The following is a 27,588-nucleotide window of genomic DNA, read 5'->3' on the forward strand; positions in this document are numbered from 1 at the left end:
GGAAAGAACAAATGCTATAAGCCACTCCATTCTGAGGGTCTAAGCTAGCCAAATTCTTAGGGGCAGCCAGGATAGGTGTTCCCAGGTGCGTGTGAGGGGTGGGTATTGATTAGTTATTGATTAGTCTGAGTTTGGAAGATAAAAAAGTTCTGAAGGTGGATAATGCTAACACTTAAATAGCAGTGGGAATTACTGAACTGTATACTTAAAATGGTAACTTAATTGTCACACGCACTTATCACAACATGAAGTGGTTGACTCAAGGCCTAGACAATCAAACTCCACATTTTTTATCTAGCCTATATCCCAATACTTCCATGTGCCAGCAATTCTCCAAGTTTCAGTAGCCTCATGGTGGTGGTGTCTTGCCTTATAACAGGAAGGCTTGCCACTTACTGTCAGCTCTCTCTGGAAAAATGTGTCACTTCTCTCAAGAAGGAAACTAACCTGATCAGGAAACCTGAGAGATGAAGTAAGAAGATCACACACTCTTAGGCCCCGAAGCTCCTCGGTGCTGAGACTCAGCATGACTGCTTCAGGGTCTGGCTCCATGTCCACAACATTCATACCTTCAGACGTGGTACTGACAACTTGGAAACCTATACACTGACACAACTATGTCAGGTACCAGCTAAGAAATAAAACGAGCCCAAGATTAGAAGAATCCTACAGTACAGATTTTATATGAGCAAGGCTAAACCATGAGACCAGGATATAGCCCTGACCTGTGTTCTATCTATCCCATCTCTTAGCTGTCTAGACTTAGAAACATTAAACAGATCTAGGAAAAACAGAACAAAACCCTTTCTGCTGTGTCAAGAACTGAAAACTTTTCAACTCTAGTCATAATGTGAAAAAAAAAAAAAAAGTAGAGATCACAGTTCCTGAACCTCCCTAATGGAAAGGCATCCCCACTAAATGTAATGCTGTTGCCCTCTTTCTTCTGATACAGTCACCATTTCTAACTACTCAAAAAGTGAGAAAAATAGTCTGTTCCTTTTATCAGTAACTAATACTCATATTTGGAACTTACTTGGTTCTTACCATTACCCACCACTCACAATAAACTTTACAAACAGTTAAGCCCAAAGGATACAAGAAACTGATACATTTTTTTTGTTAGAAAAGGTGTGTAAGGCACAAAATTAGAAGGTTAGAAGACTACAGAGGTCTAGTTTTCAAATCCAACTATGTCTGAGCAGTTATGCATTGATTTATTCCCTCTTCTTATGCCAGAGGGAAAAATTACACAAGCTGAGGATCTACCTGTCAGTGAGAAGGGAAGAAGGAAGTCATCCTTGAAAACCAAAAAAATCAGAATTTTACAAATCTGATTCCTAATATTTTATTGTTCCCTAAAGAAGTGACATTCAAAAATACTGTGTTCTGCAGCTAAGGAGATGGTTCACCGCCAAGAGCACTTGCTTTGAGAGCATGAAGACATGAGTTTGGATCCTCAGCATGGCCTTTTCTGAAACTCAAGTTCTGGGAGTGGAGACCATCAGATTCCAGGCAACCAGGTGGGTAGTTTGCCTTACTGAAAATGGGCAGTCTCGGCATCAGTGAAAGACCCTGTCTTCAATGCTACTACCATAAGTTTTCAAAAAGAAAAACTGGACTGGAAAAACTGGCCCAGTGCTTAAGAGCACTCACTGTTCTTACAGAGTACACAGATTCAGTTCCCAGCATCAAGGGTCTCACCATCACCTCTAACTCCAATTCCAGGGGACCTGATGCTCTCGTCTAGCCTTCCACAAACACCTACACTCACATTGTAAACATAAACTCACACAGGCAGGCACACACATGCATTCTCAAACTTCCCTCCCCCTCAAATACATCTTTCAAAAAGGAAAGATTTGGAGGTGGGAGGTAGTACTTGAACCTGGCACCTTGCACATGCTAGGCACACACTCTACCACTTCCTTTTATCTTGAGACACAGTCTGAAGATCCCCAGGCTGAATGTGGACTTACTCTGTTAAGCTTTGAATTTGTGATCCTCCTGCTTTAGACTCCCAAGCAATGGAGATCATAGGGTTGAACCATCAGGTCCCTCCTGACAAACACTTTAAATCTTAATCATACATTTTCACATCATCTATTTCATCCTTGAGTATACTTCAGATTAGTCTTTCACACATCCCACTGGAAGTGGTCACAGAGTTAATCTATAAAATGGTGCTTCCAATTCATTATTAAAAATAACTTAATTATGAAATAAAATATAAAAGTAGGCACATTGCCTGACACCAAGAAAATGTTAACTAAATATCTCAATTGAATCTAAATTAAATGCAGGCTTTAAACCCCCTGGAAGCTATGTCAGAATTATCTAATGGAGTACACATAACAATGGCCTGATACTCTCCAGAGACATACTCTGAAGGAATCTGTATTTTAGGTGGTTTCTCTCTTCAAAAAATAAAACTTCCTGACAACAAACGATTTACAATGTATGTGACTCATAACTGAGAAACTAAGGTGGTAGCCAACCTGTAATTACTATGTCCCACATTCATATACAGCACTGAGAAGAAAAAGGTTAAAAGATGACAGTGTGGAGACCAGCAGAGAAACAGGAACAAGGCCGGTGAGTCACCAGAATTTCCAACATTGGACTTTTAGAAATGTACTTGTCTGAAAAGTGAGCAGACTTCAATAGCAGATTAAATAAGGCTTACTTCATTTCCTTGAACCTATTTTAAGAAAAGGCCAGACCTCAACCTTGCAGTGTTCAAGGTTTCAGAGGTGGAGTCCTTGAACGCTGACTGAAAATGCCTGAGAGCCTTTCCTCCAGCAAAGGTTTCACACAGGGCTGCCTGCTATATTTCAGAAAGCCGACAGTCCAAACGTAGAATTATACCTACCCTGCTAGCTTCCTATACTGTAGTCCTCTGTGACTAATACATTTGCATGAAGACAATGAGCCACTAACGTCTGCTCTGATTATTTAACAAAAACAGGAAAATACTGCATTAGGAACTGTAATATGGGTTAGCTGAGGTCCTGGACCATCGGAGGATTTTATTTCTGATAATGTCATAATGATCCTAAAACATGATACACAGTAGTTGTTCAAACAAAGTATAAACACCTAAATAATTCCACTTCCATTTCACAACTAATGTGGAAGTTACTACAGTCCTCAACATGAGGAAATGGGCATAAATTTGCTTGTTAACTATAAATATAACTCATTTAATTTTTAGTAAAATTAGGGGCTTTATACCCAGATAGGTAAGAAGAGTAAGGAAATCCACATTTCACAGAGATGAACATAAAGCTCTGCACTTAGAGAAGGAAAGGGCTAGGGAGGTGGACAGGGGTTGTCTATAAAACTGATCTAGCCAAAAGGTTCTGTACGTGTCAAGCTTGATTACTGAGAACCTAATATAATTACAGGCTATATCATCAGATGTACGGTATCCACAGCCAGGAAGACAGGATATTCTGCTGTCATCTGAGCTGAAGGGCTGTGTGAATGACAGCAACCCATCCTAGCTCTCCTAACCTAGGAAAGGCAGTGTGTAAATGTTGTAGTCTTTTTTTTTTTTTTTTTTTTTTTTTTTGGCTTTTTGAAACAGTTTCTCTGTGTAGTTTTGTTGCCTATCCTGGATCTTGCTCTGTAGACCAAGCTGGCCTCGAACTCACAGAGATCTGTCTGGCTCAGTCTCCTGAGTGCTGGGATTAAAGCCATGGCGCCACCACCGCCCGGCATGCAGAAAACACCATAGATATTTAGAACAACTGTAAGGAGTTGAGTAGGTTTAAGGAAGAGAATGCATTTAGAGAATGCTCTTTTAAGAGACCTGCATAGCAGCTGTATTCAAATAGAATGGGGTTATCACCTGGAGGTGGCTTCTGAGTTAGGGATGGAGGCATGTGGGGCCTCAGCTCTAGGGCCTCATCTGGTGCAGACCTGTTAAGGCCCCTCATCTCTGTGAGTTCCTACATGCCTTGGCTGTCTGTGTTTAGGTTTGTTCCCCCACCCCCCCCACCCCCACCCCCCGTGTCCCCCAACCCCTCTAGCCCCACACCCAGCAGGAGATGGCCGACACTAAAGAAACTCAGTGGTATCTTTGGAGGTTCTTTGTCTCATAATTGTGTCAAGGAATTGTTTGTAACCTTACAGCTCTTTTGTATATACATTATAGTTCCTGGCTTTATGCTTTTAGGGGGTTCCTGTGTGTCTGAATGAAGGTGGCTCTGCATCATATGTGTTTCTCCTGCTTTTGCTCTTTTTCTCCTGTTTGTTTTGTCCTATCCTGACTTGTTTTTTGTTTTATTTTATTTTATTATTATTATTCCTTGGATACCTGTTTTTGTTTTCTAATGAGAGACAGAAAGGGTGTGGTTCCAGATGGGAAAGGATGTGGGGAGGAACTGGGAGGAGTTGGAGGAGAGGAAAGCATGATCAGAACATATTGTATAAAAAAAAATCTACTTTCAATAAAAGAAAATATAACAGAAATACTAAAAAAAAACCCTCATAATGAAATTTTAAATTAATTTTTATTTAAAGAAATAGAAAAATGAAATGGAAATCCATTTGTATTTCTTTTAAAAGAGATCTAGAACTTAAGCTAAGATTATGTGCAGATAAGTTTCAGCTAAACATTAGGAAGGGTTTCTTTAGAATTTTTTTAAGATGATGTTTCACTCTGTCGGCCAGGCTGCTATTGAAATCATGGGCTCAAGTCAAATGATCCGTCTACCTCAGCCTCCCTAGTACCAAGAATTACAGTACAGGATAAGCTACCGTGTCCAGCTTATACGAGAGATTACTATTTAGCTCTTTCCTGTAAGAAAGAGTAACTGTTAGGATTTTCCAAGTTCTCACTCTGTAGCACACAGGAAGATACAAGTCTGAGACACATTACCTACAGGACCATCTCTCAGATACCAGAACTCATTGTAACTTGAAATCTTAGAGCAGTGGTTCTCAATCTTCCTAATACTGTGATCTTCTAATACAGCACCTCACGTTGTGGTGACCCTCAACCATAAGATTATTCCATTACTACTTCATAACTGCAATTTTGCTACTGTCATGAATTGCAATGTAAATATCTGATATGCAGGATATCTGCTATTTGACACCCAAGGGATCATGAACCAAAGGTTGAGAATCACTGTCTTAAAGAATAAATGACGGCAGTTATGGGGAAAGGCAATGTATGAACCATATTACTTAAATGGTCCAGTTGGGAGAGTCTTCAAATCCTAGCCATGTTCTTAAGTAACATGGCTGTAACCGAACACCAGGGAGTAGCAAATGAGAAGAAAGAGCAATATGAGACAGAAGGTTAGAAGAAAAGATCTTATTGATGTAAACTCGGTATTTGTTTTAAATAGTATTGAGACTGACCCCCAGGCCTTGTGCACACTACACAATAGCAATACACCAATACACCTCTCCTTACTTTCATTTTGAAACATTCTCATTAAATTGCCCAGGCTGGCCTTGAACTCACTTTGCAACCCTTACAATTCATGAACTTGTTGTCATCCTGACTCAAATGCCTAATTAGCTGGAACAACAGGCCTGTACCACCTGGCCTGGTTATAGAAGGTTTTTAGCTCCCTACATGACTTGTGCTCTTTCAATATTCTTAAGTTACCTAAATACTTGTAATATTTTCTATGGAGAAGCAAGCAACTTTATGAGAGGTATTTTTCATCTCCACAGGCAATGACTAAGTTTGAACAACTATACACTATTTAAGAATTAAAACATATACAAGGGCAGGGGCATAGTTCAGTTGGAAAGTACTTGCCTCGCAAGCATGACGACTTGAGTTGGACTGCCAGAATTCACATAAAGAAGTCAGGCTTGGTAGCACATGCTTATAATCCCTGTGCTGGGAAAGTGGAGGCAGGTGAATGCCTGGGACTTTCTGCCTAGCAAGCCTAGTCTACTTGGCAAGCACCAGACCCATGAGAGCTTGACATTCCCTCAGAATCGATGGGTGGTGGGTGGGTGGGTGGATGGATGGATGGATGGATGGATGGATGGATGGATGGATGGATGGATGGAGATGGTGCCTGAAGAGTGGCAACCATGGTTATCTTGACTTCACACACACACACACACACACACACACACACACACACACACACACACACACACCACAACACATATGCACTCACCCACAAGCACACTCAATAAGAATATACCTGTGAGAGGACTTTCATCAAGACTTTTTACTTTCCCTATTATAGTGCTGGTGCCTACACTTTAAGACACGCCAGTTAAGTCGTCTCTTTGTTATAAAGTGCTACTACTTACTAGTAAGAGCTCATTCCTGTATTGGAATGAATTAGAAAGGCTAAAGGTGAGGGAAGAAAGCAATTTATGGATAGTCCTCAGAGGGGAGAAAAATTTTGTAACCAAAAAAAAAAAAAAAAAAACAGTGAGTGAGCCAAAGCCTATCACTGCACAAAAATAACTGTTTCTGCAGGTTGGACAATTGAATGATGGTGTCTATTTCTTTAAAAGATACTTAAGAGGTAGGCATCTAAACTAGTTGAACTAATTGACATTTATCTCAAATCAAATCCTAAGTTTAAATGGTATTAAGAAACAGTGGCTATAAAATTCATTTTTTAAAATAAATAGCCCCACGGACTGTCTGACACCATGACTAAACCTTTACTACATGCAGGAAACCATGGAGAGCGGACATATCACTTCACCTACTGCCCTCTGTGAGCTTGGCTCCTAGAGAGGGCGATCTGGCCAAGTGGGTTGAACTGAGGGCTCAGCTGACAAACATCTAACAGATCTGTACATCATAAACACTCAGGAAGGGTCATTTTATTCCTTTCAAAATCATTCTAAATGCCTCATGCACTGAAGGTTGGGCCAACTCAGCGGTTAATGTCTTAGAGATGGCTGGAAACAATAGCCTCACACTGATCTCATACAGAACCGTTAGTGCAGGGAGACCGATACCACCACTCTTAAAAGTATAAACGAATGTCAGGTCTGCAGGTCTGATCCAAGAGTATCCACATAAAACCCAGGAGACCTCATGTTGTTTAAAAAAAAAAGCATAAACTATGGAAAACAAGATATCGTTCTCAAGAGGTCTACTTACTTAAAATTTTTATTTCTTTATGTATTTACTATTCAAACTCAAAGACTTCATGAATACTAGCAAACAAACAACCTAACTATGAGTTACCCCCTCCAGTCTGGAAAATGACTATTAACAGACAATTCTTTTTATTCCTAAACAACTTAATATTTATAAATAAGAATCCAAGTACTTTTCATAATGGCTCAATGGTTCTCATTCTAAAAAAAATGATGATGGCAATTTTAAATGGAAGAACTAATCAATGGACTTTAAGGTGTTCCAGCCCTTCTGTCTTAATGCTTAAAAAAGAAATGATCGAAAAATAATTTAAAATACAGAGTATCACTAAATAGAAAATCTTTTATATGCTATAAAATTTTTAAATGCTTTTTTGAAAAATGACCACATGTTTAAGACCATGTTAAATCTTCTCTCACATACATTATGAACAAAGCCACACACTTAGTGTCTCTCTCCCCTAACTACTCAAACAGAGCATTTTAACTCCCATGTAATTACTTATCCAGTCAGCTATACTTTCAAATGATAGCCTCTACTACAATGTTGATATTTAGAAACAAAGGATGATACCAGAATATTTAATTCTATGTATCAGTCAGTTAGAATTAAGAAATACTACGAGTAAGTACACATGTGCATCGGACTCAAGGGAGCTATAATACTGTAACCTCTCCCACGGAGCATTACACAAAGTAACACACAAACATAAACCTAAAACCACATTGGGAAGAATGCCACAATTTGTTGAGTCCACAACTGACACCCAAGATGTAACGTGAACAGGACTAGAAACAAGAGGCCACAAGTGAACTTCAGAAATTATCTTGGCCAGTTCAGCAATGCCCTAGACATTAAGGAGAGTCTGTTCCTCAGAGGACAGGCTTACTGAAGAGCTGCTTTAGAGGAAACATAACCAAACCTACTTTCCTATCAGGTTGTGTTTAATAGGAAATAAATGGTTCCTTCTAGGACAAAAAGCCAAAGAAAAGCACACTGAATCAATAATTTAAAATATTTCCCCATCAATTCAATGGTAATAATAAAAAACAAAGCCAAACACTAACAAGATAGCAATACTAAGATCAAACTCCTAGAAAAAAAAAAGGTATTATTTACCAAGAAGTCAAAGCATGTGGAAGAACAGAGTTTACTTAAAATAGAAATTTTTTCCAAAGGAGGAAGGGTGCATAAACCCTCCCTAGAGGCATCCCTTTGCACAGGGAGACACCAGATCCTGAGGAAAGGCATGGAGAGTGCCACCAGCCCCTTCCAAGAGTGGCTCTGTCCTCTCAGGGTTTATTTTGCTTTCCAAGCTGATTGTGAATCAGTGTGGACTGCAGGGCACAGCACAAGCAGTTAGACACACTTTGTGATGACAAAGGAAATTAGCCACCATGTCTTAACTCAGACAAGAGGTAGCAAAAGACCGACGACAGCATCTTCATACAAAGGAACAAGAGGGACCCATGGAAAAAGGATGATGACATATTCACAACAGGGAACAAGAAACACTGAAAAAAACATGAGTTAAAACCACAGTTCTGGATTGGTTTGCTTTATCATTCGTTTGTTGGTTTATTTAAGTAGAAACAGCTTGTAATAAACTAGATTATCCTGAACTGTTCAAGAACATTGTTTAAACTATTTATAGTAATGGGTGGCGTATGCAAGGAGGAATTAAAACTAGTTTCACTATGCTGACACGTTGTTTTTTTGAGACAGGGTCTTGCCATGGAGCCCTTGCTGGCTTGGAACTCACTCTGTAGACTAGGCTGTACTCACATTCATAGCACACCCTTACCACTGCCTCTGGGGACTAGAATTACAGGAGTAGACAACTACACCTGGTGGCACACCCCAGCTTCAAAGCTTACTCAACTGCTGTGGAACAATCCCTGTATACTGTAAATATGTATTGCTCTCATTGTTAAAAAGCTGATTGGCCGATGGCTAGGCAGGATTTTCGGGGCAGAGAGAATGCTGGGAAGAAGGGCAGAGTCTGAGGAGTCTCTCAGTATCAGGAGCAGACACAGAGGGAAGCAAGATGAACATGCCATGCTGGAAGAAGGTACAGCCATGTGGCAGAGGACAGATAAGAAATATGGGTTCATTTAAAAGGTAAGAGTTAGCTAATAATAAGCCTGAGCTATCGGCTGAGTATTTATAATTAATATTAAATCTCCATGCCAATTATTTGAGAACTGACAGGTGGGAAAGAAAAATCTGACTACACTCAACAGATACCTCACAGGTCATAATCATCACCTTAAATGGATAGCTTGAGTCTAGGGCCTTTCAGGGAGAAAGGAAGTTCAAAAATAAGATTCCTAAAGGAGAAAAGGCTCTAAATAGGAAATGCCAAATAAAGTAATTAAAATTTGTATGTAATAATTACAGAAAGACCTTTGGTTACACATAAAAAAAAGTATGTAAAACATTGTTCTAGTTTACTTTCTATTACTGTGATAAAATACTAACCCAAAAAGCAACTTGGGGAGGAATGGGTTTATTTGAGACTTCAGTCATTATTCAAGAAAATACCTTACAGATATGCCCACAGGCCAATCAGATGGAAGCAATTTCTCAACTGAGGTTCCATCTTCTTAGGTGATTCTAGTTTGTGTCAAGTTTTGCCCAAAACCTAACTAGTATGAACACATTACTCAACATTAAAACATTGTAAAATTTTAATCCCATTCATATTTAGCTCGGGATCTTCTTGTTTCTGCCTCCTACTCTGTATAAGGAAATTAAGGGAAAAAGAAATAAAGTGGAGGAGTCATTCAAAAACAAACAAGAAGGGCCCAATGCATAGGCTCCAAGAACAGCCTGGTACGATGTTCTGATACCATCTTCAAGAAGTAAACAACCTATGTGGGGCTCCGTGGTTTCATTTTCTTTGGGCTTTACAACTAATGTGTGTGTGTGTGTGTGTGTGTGTGTGTGTGTGTGTGTGTGTGTGTGTGTGTGTGTGTGTAGAGAGAGAGAGAGAGAGAGAGGCAGTACCTCCTAAGATGATAAAGGGAGAGACACCGATTGCACATGTCTGGACACGTGCATGGCTGCACAATATGCTGAGTCATGCTCCAACCGGTGTAGATTTGGGACTTGCCAGCCTCCATAGAAGCATGCACCAGTTTTTCTCGTTAATTTTTAGATTTATTTTATGAGTATTTTGCTTACATGTACGTCTGTGTACCACATGCTGGTGCCCGCAGCAGTCAGAAGAGGGCATTCGATGCCCTGGAACTGGAGTTATGGACAGTTGTGAGCTGTCATGTCAACGCTGGGAATCGAACCTGTATCCTCTGCAAGAACAAGTATTTTTACCCTGAGTCATCTTTCCAGCCCATGAGTCAATTTCTTTAAGTTGACCAAATAGCCAGCCTCCTTTCCCCTCCCCTCCCCCTCCCCTCCTCTCTCTCTGTCTCTCTCTCTCTCTGTCTGTCTGTCTGTCTGTCTGTCTGTCTCTCTCTCTCTCTCTCTCTCTCTCTCTCTCTCTCTGGATCTGTCTCTCTGTCTCTGTCTCTGTCTCTCTCTCTCTCTCTCACACACACACACACACATCCCTGATGAAGCAGTAACAGTCACCATCTTTTCCTTCGATATGAAACAATGGAAAGCACGCATATAGGCCTTTTGTCACACTCAAAGGCGTCATGGTTCGGTTGTTTCAAGGTATAAACAGGCATACTTATTTGAGTTCTGAGTGTGGCATAACCCCTGTCTTAATAGAACTCATTTTTATCCAAACAAAGCAAATAATGGAAATGCTAAGCTATTCAGACTTGGGTAATCTGACAGAACTTCCTTTTCTTGGGTTTTGTTTGTTTGTTCTGGTTGGTGTTGTGGGGAGGGTTGATGGTTTGTTTTGTTTTTTGGAAGAAGGTAAAGTTTGAAACCACCAGAACCTTGTCCATGCTAACCACACACTGCCACTGAACTCTCTATGGTAGAATGAAGGATCTTTGGGGTACATGCCCAAGAGTGCTATAGCTGGATATTGGGGCAGATCAAGTCCCATCTTCTTATGGAACTGCCACACTGATTTTCATAGTGGCTATATAAAATATATATGGGGTTGCACTCCTACCAGCAATAGAGGAGTGTTCTGCTACTCCACATCCTTGCCAGCATGAGCTGTTGCTCATTTTATTGATTGTGGCCATTCTGACAGGTGTAAGATGAAATTTCAAAGAAATTTTGATTTGCATTTCCATGATGGTTAAGAAAGGTAAACATTTAAGTGTTTCTCAGCCACTTGAGTTTCCTCTTTTGAGAACTCTGTTTAGATCTGTACCCATTTTTTAGTTGGGTTATTTTCTTGATATCTAGTTTTTAAAGTTCTTTATATATTTTGGATATTGGCCCTCTATCAGATGCATAATTACTAAAAATCTTTTCCCATTCTGCAGACTGCCACTTTGTCTGAATGATGGTGTCCTTTGCCTTACAGAAGCTTCTCAGTTTCATTAGGGCTCATTTATTAATTACTGATCATATTGCTGGTGCTAATATGTTCTGTGCAGAAAGTCTTTTCCAGTGCCATGAGGTCAAGGTTATTCTTACTTTCTTTTTTTATCAGGTTCAGTGTATTTAGTTTTATATTGAGGTCTTTGCTCATTTGGAGTTGAGTTTTGTGCAGGGTGGTAAGTATGGATCCATTTGGATTCTTCTACATGCAGCTGATCCAATTTGACTAGCATCATTTGTTCACAATGCTATCCTTTCTCCAGTGAGTGTTTCTGGCTTCTTTATCAAAACTTAGGTGTCCATGGATGTGTGGATTTATGTCTGGATCTTCAAATCAATTCAATTGATCAACATGTCAGTTTTTGTGACAATACCACATATTTTTATTACTATAGCTCTGTAATACACCTTGAAATCTGGGGTAGTGATACCTCTCATAGTTTATTATTTAATTTTTTAAGCTATCCTGGGTTCTTTGTTTTTCCACATGAAAGTTGTCTTTTCAAGATCTGTGATGAACTGTGTTGAAATTTTGATGGGGATAGCATTGAATCTATAGATTGCTTTTGTTAAGATGGCCATTTTTACTAACGTTAATCCTACCAATCCATGAGCATGGAAGATCTTCTTCTGATATCTTCTTCAATTTCTTTCTTCAGTGTCTTAAAGTTTTTAATCATATAAGTCTTCCACTTGCTTGATTAAGAGTTACCCCAAGATATTTTATACTATTTAAGGTTACTGTCAAGGCTGTTATTTCCCTGATTTCATTTTCAGTCCGTTTGTTGTTTGTATATAGGAAGGCTACCTCTCTTTTTGAGTTCATTTTCTATCAAGCTACTTTGCTGAAAGCATTTATCAGGTGTAGGAGTTCCCCAGTGGAATTTTTAGGGTTGGTCTCTTTCTCTCTCTCTCTCTCTCTCTCTCTCTCTCTCTCTCTCTCTTTCTCTCTCACACACACACACACACACATCATATCATATATCATATCATCTGAAAATAAAGATACTTTGACTTCTTTCTGTCCAATTTGTATTCCTTTGATCTCCTTCAGTAGTCTTATTACTCTAGCTAAGACTTCAAGTACTATATTGAATAGATAGAGAGGGAATGGACAGCCTTAGACTGTTCCTGATTTCAGTGGAATTGCTTTGAGTTTTTCTCCATTTAAGTTGATACTGACTATGGGCTTGCTGTATACTACCTTTATTATGTTGAGGTATGTCCCTTGTATCCCTAATCTTCCCAAGACTTTTATCATGAAGGGATGTTGGATTTCATCAATGGCCTTTCTTGTATCTAATGACATGATCATGTGACTTTTATCTCTCAGTTTGTTTATATGGTGGATAACATTTATCAGTTTATGGATGTTGAACCATCCCTGCATCTCTGGGATGAAGCCTACTTGATGATGGTGGATGATCTTTTTGATGTGTTCTTGGATTTGGTTTGCAAGTATCTTATTGACTATTTTTGCATCCATGTTCACAGGGGAAATTAGTCTGTAGTTTTTTTTCTTTGTTGCATCTTTATGTGGTTTGGGTATTAGGGTAACTGTGGTCTCATAAAATGAATTGGGAAATAAACCTTCTGTTTCTATTTTGTGGAATAATTTGAGGAGTACTGGCATTAACTCTTCTTTGAAAGTCTGGTAAAATTCTGCACAAAACTAATCTGGCCTTGAGGTGTTTTTTGGTTTTTTTTTTTTGAGTTGGGAGATTTTTAATAGCTGCTTCTATTTCACTAAGGTTATATAGGTCTCTTTAAATTGCTTATCTCATCTTGATTGTAAGCAGTATGCTTCGAGAAAATAATTTATTTCTTTTAGATTTTCCAAATTGGTGGATTACAGGTGTTGTTCAAATCTTAGATGGTCTTATAATGAAAAACCAAAAGCCAGATATCAGGGTGAAAGCTGAAAAGATCAGAGAAGCAGAACAGCCAGCCACTAGTTCTTACCTCTATGAAATCCTCAGCCTAAAGAGAGTGAGTTCCTATTTCCTCATGCCTTATGTGCCTTTCTCTGCCCAGCCATGTCATTTCCTGGGATTAAGGGCAGGTGTGCTTCCCAGTACTGGGATTAAAGGTGGGGTGCCACCACTGCTTGGCTCTGTTTCCAGTGTGGCCTTGAACTCACAGAGATCCAGACAGATCTCTGCCTCCTGTGTGATGGGATTAAGGGTGTGTGCCACCACTGCCTGACCTCTATGTCTAATCTAGTGGCTGGCTGGCTCTATCCTCTGATCCTCAGGCAAGTTTATTAGGAAACACAATATATCACCACAATCAGGTTTTTAAAGTATATCCTTATGATTCTCTGGGTTTCCTCAGTGTCTGTTATATTCTACTTTTCATTTTTAATTTTGTTAATTTGAATATAATCTCTTTGTCTTTTACTTAATTTAGATAAGGGTTTGTCAATCTTATTTTTTTCATAGAACTCTTTGTATTGTTTTCTGTTCTTTGTTTCTATTTATTGATTTCAGTCCTGATTTTATTTCTTGCTGTCTACTCCTTTTGGATATTTCTTCTTTTTGTTCTAGAGCTTTCAGGTGTGCTATTAAGTTACTGTATAAGATCCCTACAATATCTTCTGTAGGCACTTCATGCCATGAACTTGCCTTTAAGAACTGTCTTCACTATGTTCCAAAAGTTTAGGTGTGTTGTATATCCATTTTAATTCAATTCTAGGAAGCCTTTCATTTCTTTCCTGTCTTGACCCATATTTCATTCAGCAGTGAGCTGTTCAGTTCCCATGAGTGTGTAAGTCTTCTGTTGTTTCTGTTGTTGATACCCAGCTTTAATCTGTAGTAGTCAGACAGGATGCAGGGCGTTATTGCAATTTTCTTACATCTGTTGAGACTTGCTTTGTGTCTGAATATGTGGTCAGTTTTGGAGAAAACTCCATGAACTGGTGAGAAGGTATGTTCTTTTGTGTTTGGGTGGAATGTTCTGTAAATAGGTTAGGTCGATTTGGTTTATAACGTGTTAGTTCCAGCATTCCTCTGTTTAGTTCTTGTCTGGATGATCCATTATCAGTTTGTGAGGGTCAATATGTGATTTTTAGCTATAGTAGTGTTTCTTTTACAAACTTGGGTGCACTTGTGTAAGAACTGCAATGTCCTCTTGGTGGATTTTTCCTCTGATGAGTCCTTCCCCAACCTCTTCTGATTAAGGACACACATGATCTTAATCCCAGGAAATGACATGGCTGGGCAGAGAAAGGTATATAAGGTATATAAGGTGTGAAGAAACAGAAGAGGTTTTGGGTTGAAGTCTATTTTGTCAGATATTAAAAGGGCCACACTGGCTTGCTTCTTAGGTCCATTATGCTTGGAATGTCTTTCCATACTTTTACTCTGAGGTGATTTATATCCTTGATGTTAAGGTGTATTTCTTGGATGCAACAAAAAGAGGGATCCTGTTTCCGCATCCATTCTGTTAGTCTGTCTCCTTTTATTGGGGAATTGAGACCACTGATACTGAGAGAGCAGTATTTGTTGACTCCTGTTATTTTGCTGTGTGTGTGTGTTTCCCCTTTTTTTATTTGCTGGTCTGGGATTGCTCTTTGGTTTTATCATGGACTGTCTTTCTTTCTCCATCTATGGTATAGGAGTCTGAGCTGGCATCTGTGGTCTCTTAAGAGTCTGTAGAACATCTGTCCAGGCCCTTCTGGCTTTTAGAGTCTCCACTGAGAATTCAGGTATGGCAGCCAGGTGGCGCATGCCTTTAATCTCAGCACTTGGGAGGCAGAGGCAGGCGGATCTCTGTGAGTTCAAGGCCAGTCTGGTCTACAGAGCAAGATCCAAGACAGGCACCAAAACTACACAGAGAAACCCTGTCTTGAAAAACAAAACAAAATTAATAGGTCTGCCTTTATGTGTTACTTGGTCTTCTCTCCTTGTAGCTTTTAATATTTTTTCTTTGTTCTGTACATTTAGTGTTTTGATTATTATGTAGCAGGGGACTTTCTTTTCTGGTTCAGTCTATTTGGTATTCTGTATGCTTCTTGTACCTTTATAGGCACCTCCTTCTTCAGGGTAGGGAAATTTTCTTCTATGATTTTGTTGAAAACTTTTGTGCCTTTGACCTGGGTTTCTTCTCCTTTCTCTGTTCCTGTTATTCTTTTGTTTGGCCTTTTCAACTATCCCAGATTTCCTGGACATTTGTGCCAAGATTTTTTTTTAAGATTTAACATCCAATGTATCCATTTCTTCTATCATGTCTCCAATGCCTGAGATTCTCTCTTCCAATTTTCAGGTTTTGAACTGTTTTGTTCATTACTTTCCACTGTTTGTGTTTTCATAGATTTAAGGCATTTATTCATTTCCTCTTTAAGGACCTCTATTATAGTTATAAAGGCTATTTTAAGATCTTTTTCTTGCACTTCATGAAGCTTTGTTGGAATACCCAGGCCTGCTATAGTAGTGTTGCCGGGCTCCAGTGTGGACATATTATCCTGGCTGTTATTGATTGTGTTGTTATACTGGCATCTAGATTGTAATTCTAGGTGCTGACATCTGGTTTTGTCTTTGTTGGGTAGGTGTTTTGTTTCTTGGTTTCTGCTGCCCTCTCTGGTTCTTAGCAGAGTGGGGTAGCTATGTGTTATCTGGTAGAAAATTTTTCTGGGATCCCAATAGTTGTAGCCACTGTGGGTTCTGGGTAAAATGTTTCTGGGTATTGGGAGCTGACACTTAAGAATAGGAATGGGTTGGTGGGGTATGGCTGAGGGGTGCACAGGAGGGGGGGAAAGCAGGTTGTTCCACCAGGATCTGCTTAGTCAGTCCCCTAGAAATGGCGGCAGAAGTTCAGAGAGGCCATAGCAGAAAGTCTGCTACTGAGCTGAGAATGAAACTGGGGAACTGGATTTGGAGGAGCAGAGGGAGAGGTGAAGATTAGCAGTTGGCTTACCTGCTTCCCTGCTCACAGTGACCTGTGGTTTGCCAGGGACTAATTATTAAAAAAAAAGAAAAGAAAAGAAAACCTTAACAATACTCTGTCCTTTTGTAATCCCCTTTCTGCATCAGGCCAGACTTTCTTCATGTACCTTACCGTCTTCAAACAAAAGAATGTATTACAACAGATCCACACAGATGAAGATACGAGAATAGCACGCATTAGGAATGTATAACTGTTCTTATTTTTGTTTTATAAAGTACTTAGGTGTCTCTTTAAAGAACATGGACAACTTACTCCCCTTTAGACATTTCTTTTTAGATTTGCTTATTTTATTTTATTTGTGTGGATGTTTCACCTGCAGGTATATACGTGCACCACATGCATGCAGTGCCTGAGGAGGTCAAGAGGTCATTTGATTCCCTGGAACTCAAACTATGGGTGCCTGATAGGTGCCATGTGGGTGGGAATTGAACCTGCATCTTCTTAGCTGCCGACCCATGTCTCCAGCCCCACTAATACCCTTTTTTAAACTGAGGAGTGGATATATACTCTCATTTTTGTTTGTTGTTTGTTTTTTGAGATAGGATTTCTCTGTGTAACCCTGGAACTCGCTCTGTAGACCAGGCTGGTCTGGGACTCAGAGATCCGCCTGCCTCTGCCTCCTGAGCACTGGGATTTAAGGCTGTATTTCTCCCCTCATTTTAAATTTCCAATGAGGTGGATGATGACCTGGAGAGCCTGGTGTTATCAAAAGCTCCTGGGAGGCCTGAGTAAGACTTAAGGGCCCAAGAGTCCCCCTTAAAACCACCCACAGTTACCAGCTGCTGTTGATCTCTGTAATGCAGAGTGCTGGACTGAGAAGAACCCTCCTCGGACTGACAATCCGCTGAAAGGTTAGCTGCTCTTCTGATCTCATCAAAGTTGGTACACGCTAAGTGTCAGGTCAAAGGTCACCCCAGAGGACAACAAACTGAAGCTGCCAGGTGCTCCTCAGTTTAGTAAAGCCAGTGTCAACACCAGGAAGGTCAAGGCTACTCTGCCCATCCCACTCAGCTGGTGACATATTTACCACAAACAAAGGGCAAAAATCACCCTTTCTCTAAAACCTTCCCTTGGTATTTCCCAAAGTTCTGATCATTTCCAGAGCCTTTTAAAGGTCTGGTTTCAAACTTCTTACACAAAGTACAAATATGCTTATAATTAATGACAAGGAAATGCTACATTTCGAGGTTTAAGCTGTTTCTTGGGTACTCAACTGCTGTCTAGATTGTTCTGAAGCTCACTGGTTTACTACTGCTGCCCTCAGATGTTTTCTTCCGCACGTCCCAGTCTTTGGCATCTGAATTACTCCTCTACTTATCCAAATCCGTAACTTCTATTTCAGGGCCACCTGGTCTTTGCTTCTAGTCTAGGCCACATCACACCTAAGCACCACCTGTCTTCCGCCTGAGCCCATACAGTCCACACAGAAACTCAAACTACCTCCATTACATTCTACAATGATCTCCCCGCAAACCCGTTTTTCAGTCTACGTGAAACTGTAAGATCAGAAAACATAGCAAAGAAATGGATAAATTCAAATCAATTCAAAATCCACTCCAGACTTACTTAACATTACCAGGAGGTCTGTTTAAAAGCCATTAAGACAGCAAATATAATGTTACATGCTGCTTATTTTAAGCAAGAAAGATCACTGAAAAGGACTTCAAAACAGACGACTGTATTATGTAAAACATACCTCAATAAAGTTATTATTAAAAATAATGTATCAGAGGCTTGCTCCTAATCATTTAAAAACACAAATAGACATAACTGATAGGCACTAAATCGTTCAAGAATAAGGGGGAAATAATATATACACAGAGATACATATTTATATACATATTCATTACATTGGTATGCAGATCATTCAATGTTTCCAAGTCATGGTTATATAAATAATTAAACTATTTCATTTCACAAATGTCTTAAAACCTAGCATATACACATTCCATTAAATGCTAACATGTCTCCCGGAGGGTAACAATATCATCTGGCTATCAGTACTGTTTTAAACACTGGATTCCAAACTCAGAACATTTCTAATTACTATTATACACACTGAAAATAGACTAAAACAAGGCCAATTGAGCACTGGCAGAAGACAGCAAAGTCAGTATGTCCAAAGAGGAGAATTTTCAAATCAGCTTGTAAAACCCATGCTAGAAACAGGGCGGGGTGGAGGGGCACATGATGAAAATTGAAGCTGGCAGAGATGAAAGGAATCTTTGCTGTGGCAACACGCAAAGCGGAATTTTAGCCAACTATATTTAAAATACATGTGGGCAGAGATAGTGAGCTACCCATGGTCACGGTAAGAGGCAGGACAAAGTGGCACTGATCCCTTTTGACAAACAAATGGCTTGAAATATTGCATGACTTGCTACACAACACTGTTATTACTTTCAACTGAAAGATAGGTCCAATTATGACATCAATACAAGCTCTCTTTCAGAATGGCATGAAAGAACAGTAAATCCCAGTGGACACCGGAGTTCTCTAGCAGAGATGATGTAATATACAAAAATAGAAATCCTCCGGCAGAAGCTGAAACTTGGGTAAACAGCACACTGCCTGCTCTTCTCAACTGCCTCGCATGAATTTGCAATGCATGCTGTTAATAGCGTGAGAAATCATGTTATGCCTTAAATTACTTTGTGATTTACATTTCAATGTCTATCTGTGCTCTATGGTTTCATGTCTTAATCCCCACTAAACATAAATACCTGACTGTAACCGCAAAAAGAGAAAAGGTTCCTCCCTAAAGCCAGGAGGGTGACAGCAACCTAGCGGCTCTAACAGCTGCAGCTCACCAGCAATTGCAGTGTAAGGAAGGTTCAGTGCCATTTTTCCCACCTACTGTTTGGAGACCTTCCTATCGGGGTCTTTCTGAAGGATTTAAAATGCAACTTGACCTGGGTGAAGAGGAGCCAGTTTAACCTGCCCACAAGGAGCATGCGAAGGGCACTTTTTACATTCGGAAAAAAACACGAGTGAAATCCAAAGCATCCACATGCATAAAATCTATATCAGCCAGCAAACTTTCCCGGGTGGGGTTGGACAAGTTCCTCCTCACTGATATTCACCCCACACCCTTTTTTGTCCTCCTTCAACATCAGTTTGCTTTCCTAGTTTCATGCAGCTTTCCTGGACTAAAGAATAACCTGCTTTGGGCTAAGGATGTGGTCGGTTGGTGGAGTGCTGGCCTAGCGTGAATGAAGGCCTGGATGTAAGTCCCAGTACAGCAGCGACTGGGCATGGCAGTGCCTGCCAGAGATCCCAGGGCCTGGGAAGTGAAGGCGGGGGGATCAGCAGTTGAAGGTCAGCCGCACTGGTCCTTACAGACCAGCCTGGGAGAGGAAACGCTTGAGTCCAACAACAAAACACAGAGCTTTGTTTCAAACTAATCTACCTCAAACTAAGACGCAAGTGTTTGTACTTATACATGGAAACACCACCATTAAACATTACTGCGCAGGAAAGAACTACGGGCCAGCCAACTGAAATGAATGAACTAGAGCAGTGGTTCTCACGCTTCCCAATGCTGCGTGCGACCCTTTAACACAGTCCCTCATGTTGTGGGGACCCCCAACCAGAAAATTATTCTGTTGCTACTTCATCACTGTAACTTCGCTACTGGTGTGAATCATAATGTAAATATCCGACATGCAGGTGGAGAACTGCTGAACGAGAGATACTTGAAAGTTTCATTTTTGTCACACACCTATTTTCTTTTTTCAAGATTTATGTATATGTATGAGTGCTTTGCTTGCGTGTATGTCCATGTACCACATGTGTGCCTGGTGCTCACAGAGGACAGAAAAGGGTATCAGATCCCCTGGAAGTGGAGTCACAGAGAGCTGTGAGCGGTCACGTGGGACTGAGATGAAATGGGGCCTCTGCAAGCGGGGCTCTTCTTCACTGAGGTCTCTCCTGTGTTGTGGGAGATTTGTTCACTGTGTAAAGATGGTATTACCGTGACTGGTGTACTAAAAAGCTGAACAGCCAATAGCTACGCAGGAGGTAGATGTGGGATTTCCAGGGAGAGAAAGGAAGAGGAGGAGGATCTAGGCACACAGGAGAAGCCAGGAGACACAGAGAGGAAACGGGAGGTTCAAGATGGAAGAGAGGAAACGCCACACGATAAAATGGAGATTAATATAAATGGGTTAATTGATGTTGAAAAGGAGACAAGCCTAAGCTAAAGGCCGAGCTTTCATAATTAATAATAAGTCTCAGGGTTGTTATTTGCAGGATGGCAGTGTTGCTACATGACCGCACACGCTCTGTTCAGTAGCCAAGCGAGAGGCTTAGTCATCCCTTATGTCCTATGTAATGTGTGCGCTGCGTGATCGCGTAATTTGCGTGGAACATGATCACGCAATCTATGTGCATGCGTAGCGTAGCTAGGTGAGCCTATACACGCATGTGCGGGGGGGGGGGGTCATAAAAAGTGGGTCACAGACTCCTCCTCCCTTTGTCCTCTCTTTTCCTGCACAATCTCCATAGGCCTAAGCACATTCTCTTCTGTCTCCTTTCCCTAATAAACTCTTTTTTTTTTTGGTTTTTCGAGACAGGGTTTCTCTGTGTAGCTTTGCACCTTTCCTGGATCTCGCTCTGTAGCCCAGACTGGCCTCGAACTCACAATGATCCGCCTGCCTCTGCCTCCCGAGTGCTGGGATTAAAGGCATGCGCCACCACCGCCCGGCCCACTCTTACAGTGGGTTTTGTTGTGCCTCGTGGCTTATCTCGCACGGTAAACAGCACCGCTTAACAAATAACAGTGCCTCCGTATAAATCTAACAGGCAGTCTGATGAGAAACTACTACGACCCTCTCCAGCTCCTATTTCTATTATCGTCAGCTTGACTCCTCACCCTTGGGTCTTATCTCTGTTGTCAAGTTCAAACACTATTTCCATTTCCACAGCTTAAGCAGGTCCTTGGGGGTCTTCCCTAATCCAGCTTGGAACAGATAAATTCATCAAGAAGTGAGCCTCTGAGCAGGGCAGCACGTCTTTAGTCCCAGCACTCAGGAGGCAGAGACCGGCAGACATCTGAGTTAAGAGGCCAGCCTGGTCTATAGAGCGAGTTCCAAGGCAGCCAGTGCTACACAGAGAAGACCTGTCTCGAAACCAAAAAGGAAAACTAAAAAGTGAACCCCAGAGTGTCACAACCTTTTCTCTGGCCGCTCTGGTGTTCATTTTTCCACATGGCTTCCCCAACGTGGATTTCCTTTAGTGTTTGAGCAAATGGAATTCTATACGATTTCTCCTTTGGCCACAGCCATTACATTGTGGCTGATATGAAAGCCATTCCTGATTCTGCAAGGGGCCCAGTGTCTGTCCTCCACACTACATTGTCCTGTATTTTTATTATCCACATTTCCCTGTGAAATTGCAAGGTCAAGGGGGCAAATCACTTGAGTCTGACACACAATGGGCACCCAATGACTGTGTGACAAATAAACAAGTCTATAGAATAAAATCTGACTTTTTCCTGAATGACGAAGGAAACAGCATAGATCAGTTTTCTGGAAACCCTATCCTACTGTAATCCACAGAAAGACAATGATAACACCAGAGAAAACAAATGCTTTGGCTTCACAAACAAATGCTGGAGGGATAAATAAAGGGATAAAAACTTTAAAAATAGTTCTCACACTGACCCTACACTTACATAGGTTTATGTGTGTTAAAATACATTTTTAAATATATAAATAAATTACAGCCAGGAGAGACATGAACTAAGGTAAACTCTGAAGTTCTTAATTTTCTAGGAAATTCACTAAAAAGGGAAGTCACTGACATCTAACGTAAAGTGTATTTTCTTACAGTTAAACAGCAGATCAAACTAGATCAAACTAAGGAGACATCTGAAAGCCAGGAAGTAAGAAAGCAAAACCATGAAATGAGTGAAAATACTTAGATTTCTAATATAAGAATAGCTCAATCAAAAAATCTGTATCAAAAATGTGTATAAAACTGACTGCTGTAAACTTTTTATTTCAATAAGTAATAACTTTTAAAACCAAGCCTACCAGGAAATCCTTAACTGGAAACACCAAATTAAATCTATTCTTTAAAAAATGCTATAAAATGATGATGTATGCTTGAAAATACTGTTATATTTCTCCTATTTAAACATCACACAATGAATATACATGTTTAAAAAATTATAATGTATTCACAAACATGTTTAATTATCAGGTTTTATGCATGAATTAAAAACAAATTTAACTTTTAAAACATGGAAGATTTTTTTTAATCTCATTTAGAAATGTGTAAGATATATGCTAAAAAATGGTGATATCTTATAGGCCATTTAAAAAAAGAAAGAAAGAAAACAAACAAATGAAAACCCTTATAGCCAGGCATGGTAGCATACACCTTTAATCTCAGTACTCAAAAGACAAAAGCAGGTGGGTCTCTATGAGGTAAAGCCAGCCTGATCTACAATGGTGAGTTCCAGGCTAGCCAGTGAGATCCTGTCCCTAAATAAATAAATGAGACAGAGAGATCAACTGATCTTATAAAAAAGAAAGAAAGAGAGAGAGAGGGAGGGACAGAGAGAGGGAGGGAGGGAGGGAGGGAGGGAGGGAGGGAGGGAGGGAAGGAGGGAGGAAGGGAAGGTCTTCCAAAGCCTCATACATGTGTCACCTTATTATAACGATGTCACATTTTACAGATGCTGGCAATAAAAAGTATTAAGGTCACATTGTAGTCAACACATTAATACAATATAACCTGACCTACTGAAGAGCTACACACCTAGGATGCTTGTAGAAAACAAAAGTCACCAGAACAGATGTGAAACATCTTTTTCCATGATTAATAGGTTTTCATTATCTCAATTTTCCTCACTAAGAATTTGAAGCTATGCTTTATCTTGTACAATATTCACATTTATAGGAAGCAGGGGTATGTTTTAGAGAGCAAGCAGTAGTGGTGGAATAGTGTGTCAATGAGAACTTCAAGAGTAGAGAATTTCTAATTTTTCTAACCAGCCTTGGAAGCTAGGAATGTCTCCCGCTTCAGTGGGGATCATAACACCCACGCGTGGGAGACGTCTTCTGTAGTGTCCTGTCTGATTTCTTCCTGCGCCATTTTTACTATTCCCAACCTGGAAGAATAAAGAGCTCCCTTTCCCCCACTAAAATAGGAGAGAATAAAACACACCAGGAGAGGTATGTGCCAGCTTCCAACATCACTCCAACCGTGAGTGAACCATCCCTCCTGCCGTTCAGCTCCACCGCCCATCCTCTCCATCTTTACCGTGGACCTGGGGTATCCCTGCCGTACAAATATCCAGAAATGGCCCAAAGTAATGAGAGGGTAAAACAGACAAAGCTCTCCTTCCCACCCCACTCTTTAAGGTAAAGCAACGCTGGTTACGTCCCAAGAATGTCTTTTTAGGAGCTGACCCCAAATTTACCAGGCTCTGCTGAGAACAGTGTGACTCACTTCCATAATCTGCTCACTGTGAGGCTGAAAGCTCAAGCCTTTTTGGTCACCTTAAAAGGCAATGTCCACTCATCAAAAAAGCAGCTCCACTCATCAAAACGTTAGAAAATGCTAATGAGAGTTCTCTTCTCGCTGCATATTAATACACTCATTCTCTCTGCAAACCTCACACACTTGCCTTGCAAAGTGTCCTGGAAACGCTCTATACGGACTCAGTCTTCATGATTCTGAGGAAAATCATCATAGTCTGTTTTAAACTATTACAACACTTCTAATTTTAAAAAGAGTACATAAAGCATACATCACTGTGTGTGTTTGAAATTCAAGTTTTAAATCAAAATTAGGTTCTTAATATTTCGTGCCAAAAAAGGATAAATTACATTGGGGATTAAAAGGAAAAAATTACATTGTGCATTATTTTTTAGCTATTAAATTATGTATTCTTAAAGTACTGTCTTTCCAGGTAAAAACTGAAAACACTAACATTTTTTAAATCGTGTATGATTTAGAAATTATATATCCATCAGTTGTTAAAATTGGATAAAAAATTTTAGATTTATCACATCATTCAAAAATTAGCAGTGTCATGGCTGGATAGACGGCTCAGAGGTTAAGAATGGGGACCAAAATTCAGACCCCAGCCCCCAAAGAAACAGCAAGGGCTGTGTGTGTGTGTGTGTGTGTGTGTGTGTGTGTGTGTGTGTGTGTGTGTGTGTGTGTGTGTGTGCGTGCGTGCGTGTGTTGGAGCTAGAGAGATGGCTCAACAGTTAAGAGTATCTACTGTTCTTGTAGAGAACCCATGCTTGGTTCTCAATACCCAATACCTAAACACCCATGTGGTGGCTCAAAGCTGTCTTTAACTCCAGCTACAGGGTATCTGACACCCTTTTTGAACTCTCCAGGCACCCGGCAAAGCAGGTGGTGTGTATCCATACATGCAGGCAAAACACTCATACACATAAAATAAAATGAAAAAAAATCTAAAATAATTTTGAAGCAGGGTTTGTCCCTGTGCACACCTAAAACCCCAGCACTGTTGAGGGCAGAGACAAGAGGACCACTGGGGCTTTCTGGCTGCCAGCCCAGCTGAGACAAGCAGGAGCCAGGTTTAACAAGAAGCCCTACCGCAAAGGAACAAGGCAGGGGGTCACACAGACTATCCCACTGGGCTCCATACACTTGCACACACCCACCCATGCACCTATGTTCACGTGTACACACACACCACACCACCAGCGAACCACATACAATTAGCAGTGTTCCTAAGCAACACTATCTATACCAGCCATGTCACTTGTGGAATACAAACATGAAGCCTCTTGTACAGAATATAAAGGAACTGTTTCATTTAATTTTAAAGTGTATATAAATAGTCTGTCATTTGAAGCAAGGCTACCACAATACCCAAAAATATTAATGACAGATTCTCTCAATAGAAATGCAATTCATTAGTCATGACCTTGCTCCTGAACAGTAACACAGCCATAAACGATTCTGTTACTCAACCATCTTCTAGAGAGCCAAACAGAACCCACAACTTCAAAAGACCAATTCTGAAAATCACAGATTAGTTATTGCAGGCGTTAAGGAACAAGATAGGGTATGCTAGACCTCTTAATTAAAATGTAGGCAAACCAAAGCATGAAATCTGGTTAAAATTAAGGTGCAAATAAGAAAACACAGTAAGAGATTTGAAGCTCCATTTTTTTTTTAACTATGCCTGTTTTTGCTTCTGAATGTAACTGAAATTTCCCCAGTATATTCCCCAAATGCTCTCATATACTGGGATTTCTAAACTTGCTTTTTCATCTCTAGAACGATTCAAATATAAGTTTCTAAGGAATTTCCCATGAGCTTTTCCACAAAATAAAAAAAGTCAAGGCAATTCCAATGTCTGTCTTTTTCTTATTTGCAAAACAAGTTAATGAATAACAGTGCTCCATTCATTTTTAAAAATAATTAAAACTGCACGTGTATTCTTCAGGTACAGACCAGCCCATCTGCAGATAGCCCAAATGAAGCCTCCCGTGCTACCTCCACCTAAACCAGCACTCCTAAGGTGTGCACAAGTTTCACTCCAACAGGGCGAAACACAGCAGGACAAATCCGAGTGAACGACATCAGCACTACAATTCATTAGTAACATTGCAAACTCACACACGAACTTAGGTTAGTATTAAGAAACCACACGGATTACAATACCTGGGATTTAGTGCATTCCTTTGAGCCAGAATGTAATGAGTGCCATAAAGGAGGAAAGGAAAAGAGGAACATTGTCAGACATGCTACACACGGCATCGGCCCAAATGAAGATCATGTTTATATCAGTGTAGAATGATAGTATAAGATCGGCTGTATGTACTGTGATGTGTTCTTTAGCCATGCACTGCAAAGTTATTGTGATTCATCCCAAGGACAATCATGCAACCCAACTCTCTGAGACCAGCTTTCCACCCTAGGCCCACTATACTAGTCAACTTCTTTCCAAGACAGAGATCTTGTTATGAACAATATGACTCACAACAAATGAAGAATAATAGTTTCCATCTAAGTCTTTTTTTATAGTGTCTATCAAATATATAAAATACATCTTGTTTTCATTGTTAAAACCTGTTTAGGTCAAATAAATTGTGTGTGTGTGTGTGTGTGTGTGTGTGTGTGTGTGTGTGTGTGTGTGTGTGTACACATATATATATATTTAACTTATCTTCAAAAAAGACCTAGTATTTTGAATTATAACCATGATATTGCCAATCTTAATTCATTTAGTTAAAATTTATACCAATTAGTCACATATTAGTAAATAAATTATTGATAAAAATTTTTATTTTAACATTGAATTGTTTCTAAAAGTATGACCAGATAATATACTGTTTTAAAAAAATACTTTTAAAAAAAAAATCTCACAACAACACAAAAAAACTACATTTTAAAAAACAGACCAAGACAGGCGCTGGAGAGATGGCTCAGAGGTTAAGAGCACTGGCTTGCTCTTCCAAAGGTCATGAGTTCAATTCCCAGCAACCACATGGTGGCTCACAACCATCTATAATAAGATATGGTGCCCTCTTCTTGTATGCCAGCAGAACACTGCATACACAATAAATAAATAAACAAACAAACAAATAAATAAATAAATAAGTAGATGGGCAGGGCACTATATACATAATAAATACATAAATAAATTTTAAAAAAACAGACCAAGAAAGGGGAATGATGTATGGAAGGGGAAGGAAATATTCTATAAAAGACAAGACAGGGCAGACAAGAGAAATGGCTATGATATGACCCTCCAACTTGAGTGCCCCACACATGCCCATCAGGTTAATCCAATCAACGTTAACACTGAACAGGGAAGTCTGTACTTGCCTGCCTTTCTGAGGGTGAAAACAAGTTTGAGAAAACCATTTGCGACTTCCTACCCTCCCTCAGCCTTCCTTTTTATTTTTTTACTCAAGGTCTTGGTCTGAACCCTGGCTGGCCTGGAATTTGCTATGTAGAACAAACAGGTGGGCCTCCAGCCTGCAGTGATCCTCCTGCCTCTGGCTCCTTCCCAGCGCTACAATAACAGGCAGGCACCACCATGCCCAGCTTCTTTAAGCCCTTCT

The 27,588-nt window shown here is 40.1% G+C and overlaps 1 protein-coding gene across 5 annotated transcripts in view; it reads right to left on the reverse strand.

Annotated features, from left to right (window-relative positions):
• The window catches only part of Rapgef2 (Rap guanine nucleotide exchange factor 2), a 244,689-nt gene that overhangs the window by 100,150 nt on the left and 116,951 nt on the right, over positions 1–27,588 (reverse strand). For 4 of the 5 annotated variants that reach the window (XM_052732159.1, XM_052732162.1, XM_052732161.1 and 1 more), the window contains one exon: positions 26,183–26,200. The exons of the other annotated variant lie outside the window; for it this stretch is intronic. In XM_052732159.1, coding sequence (XP_052588119.1) covers positions 26,183–26,200 — 18 coding nt within the window. The remainder of the gene's footprint in view (positions 1–26,182; positions 26,201–27,588) is intronic. 5 annotated transcript variants of the gene reach the window in all.

This window comes from Peromyscus californicus, unplaced genomic scaffold (genome assembly GCF_007827085.1).
Source record: "Peromyscus californicus insignis strain IS unplaced genomic scaffold, ASM782708v3 Scaffold_9__1_contigs__length_137607984, whole genome shotgun sequence".
In the NCBI taxonomy this organism is placed as follows: domain Eukaryota; kingdom Metazoa; phylum Chordata; class Mammalia; order Rodentia; family Cricetidae; genus Peromyscus; species Peromyscus californicus.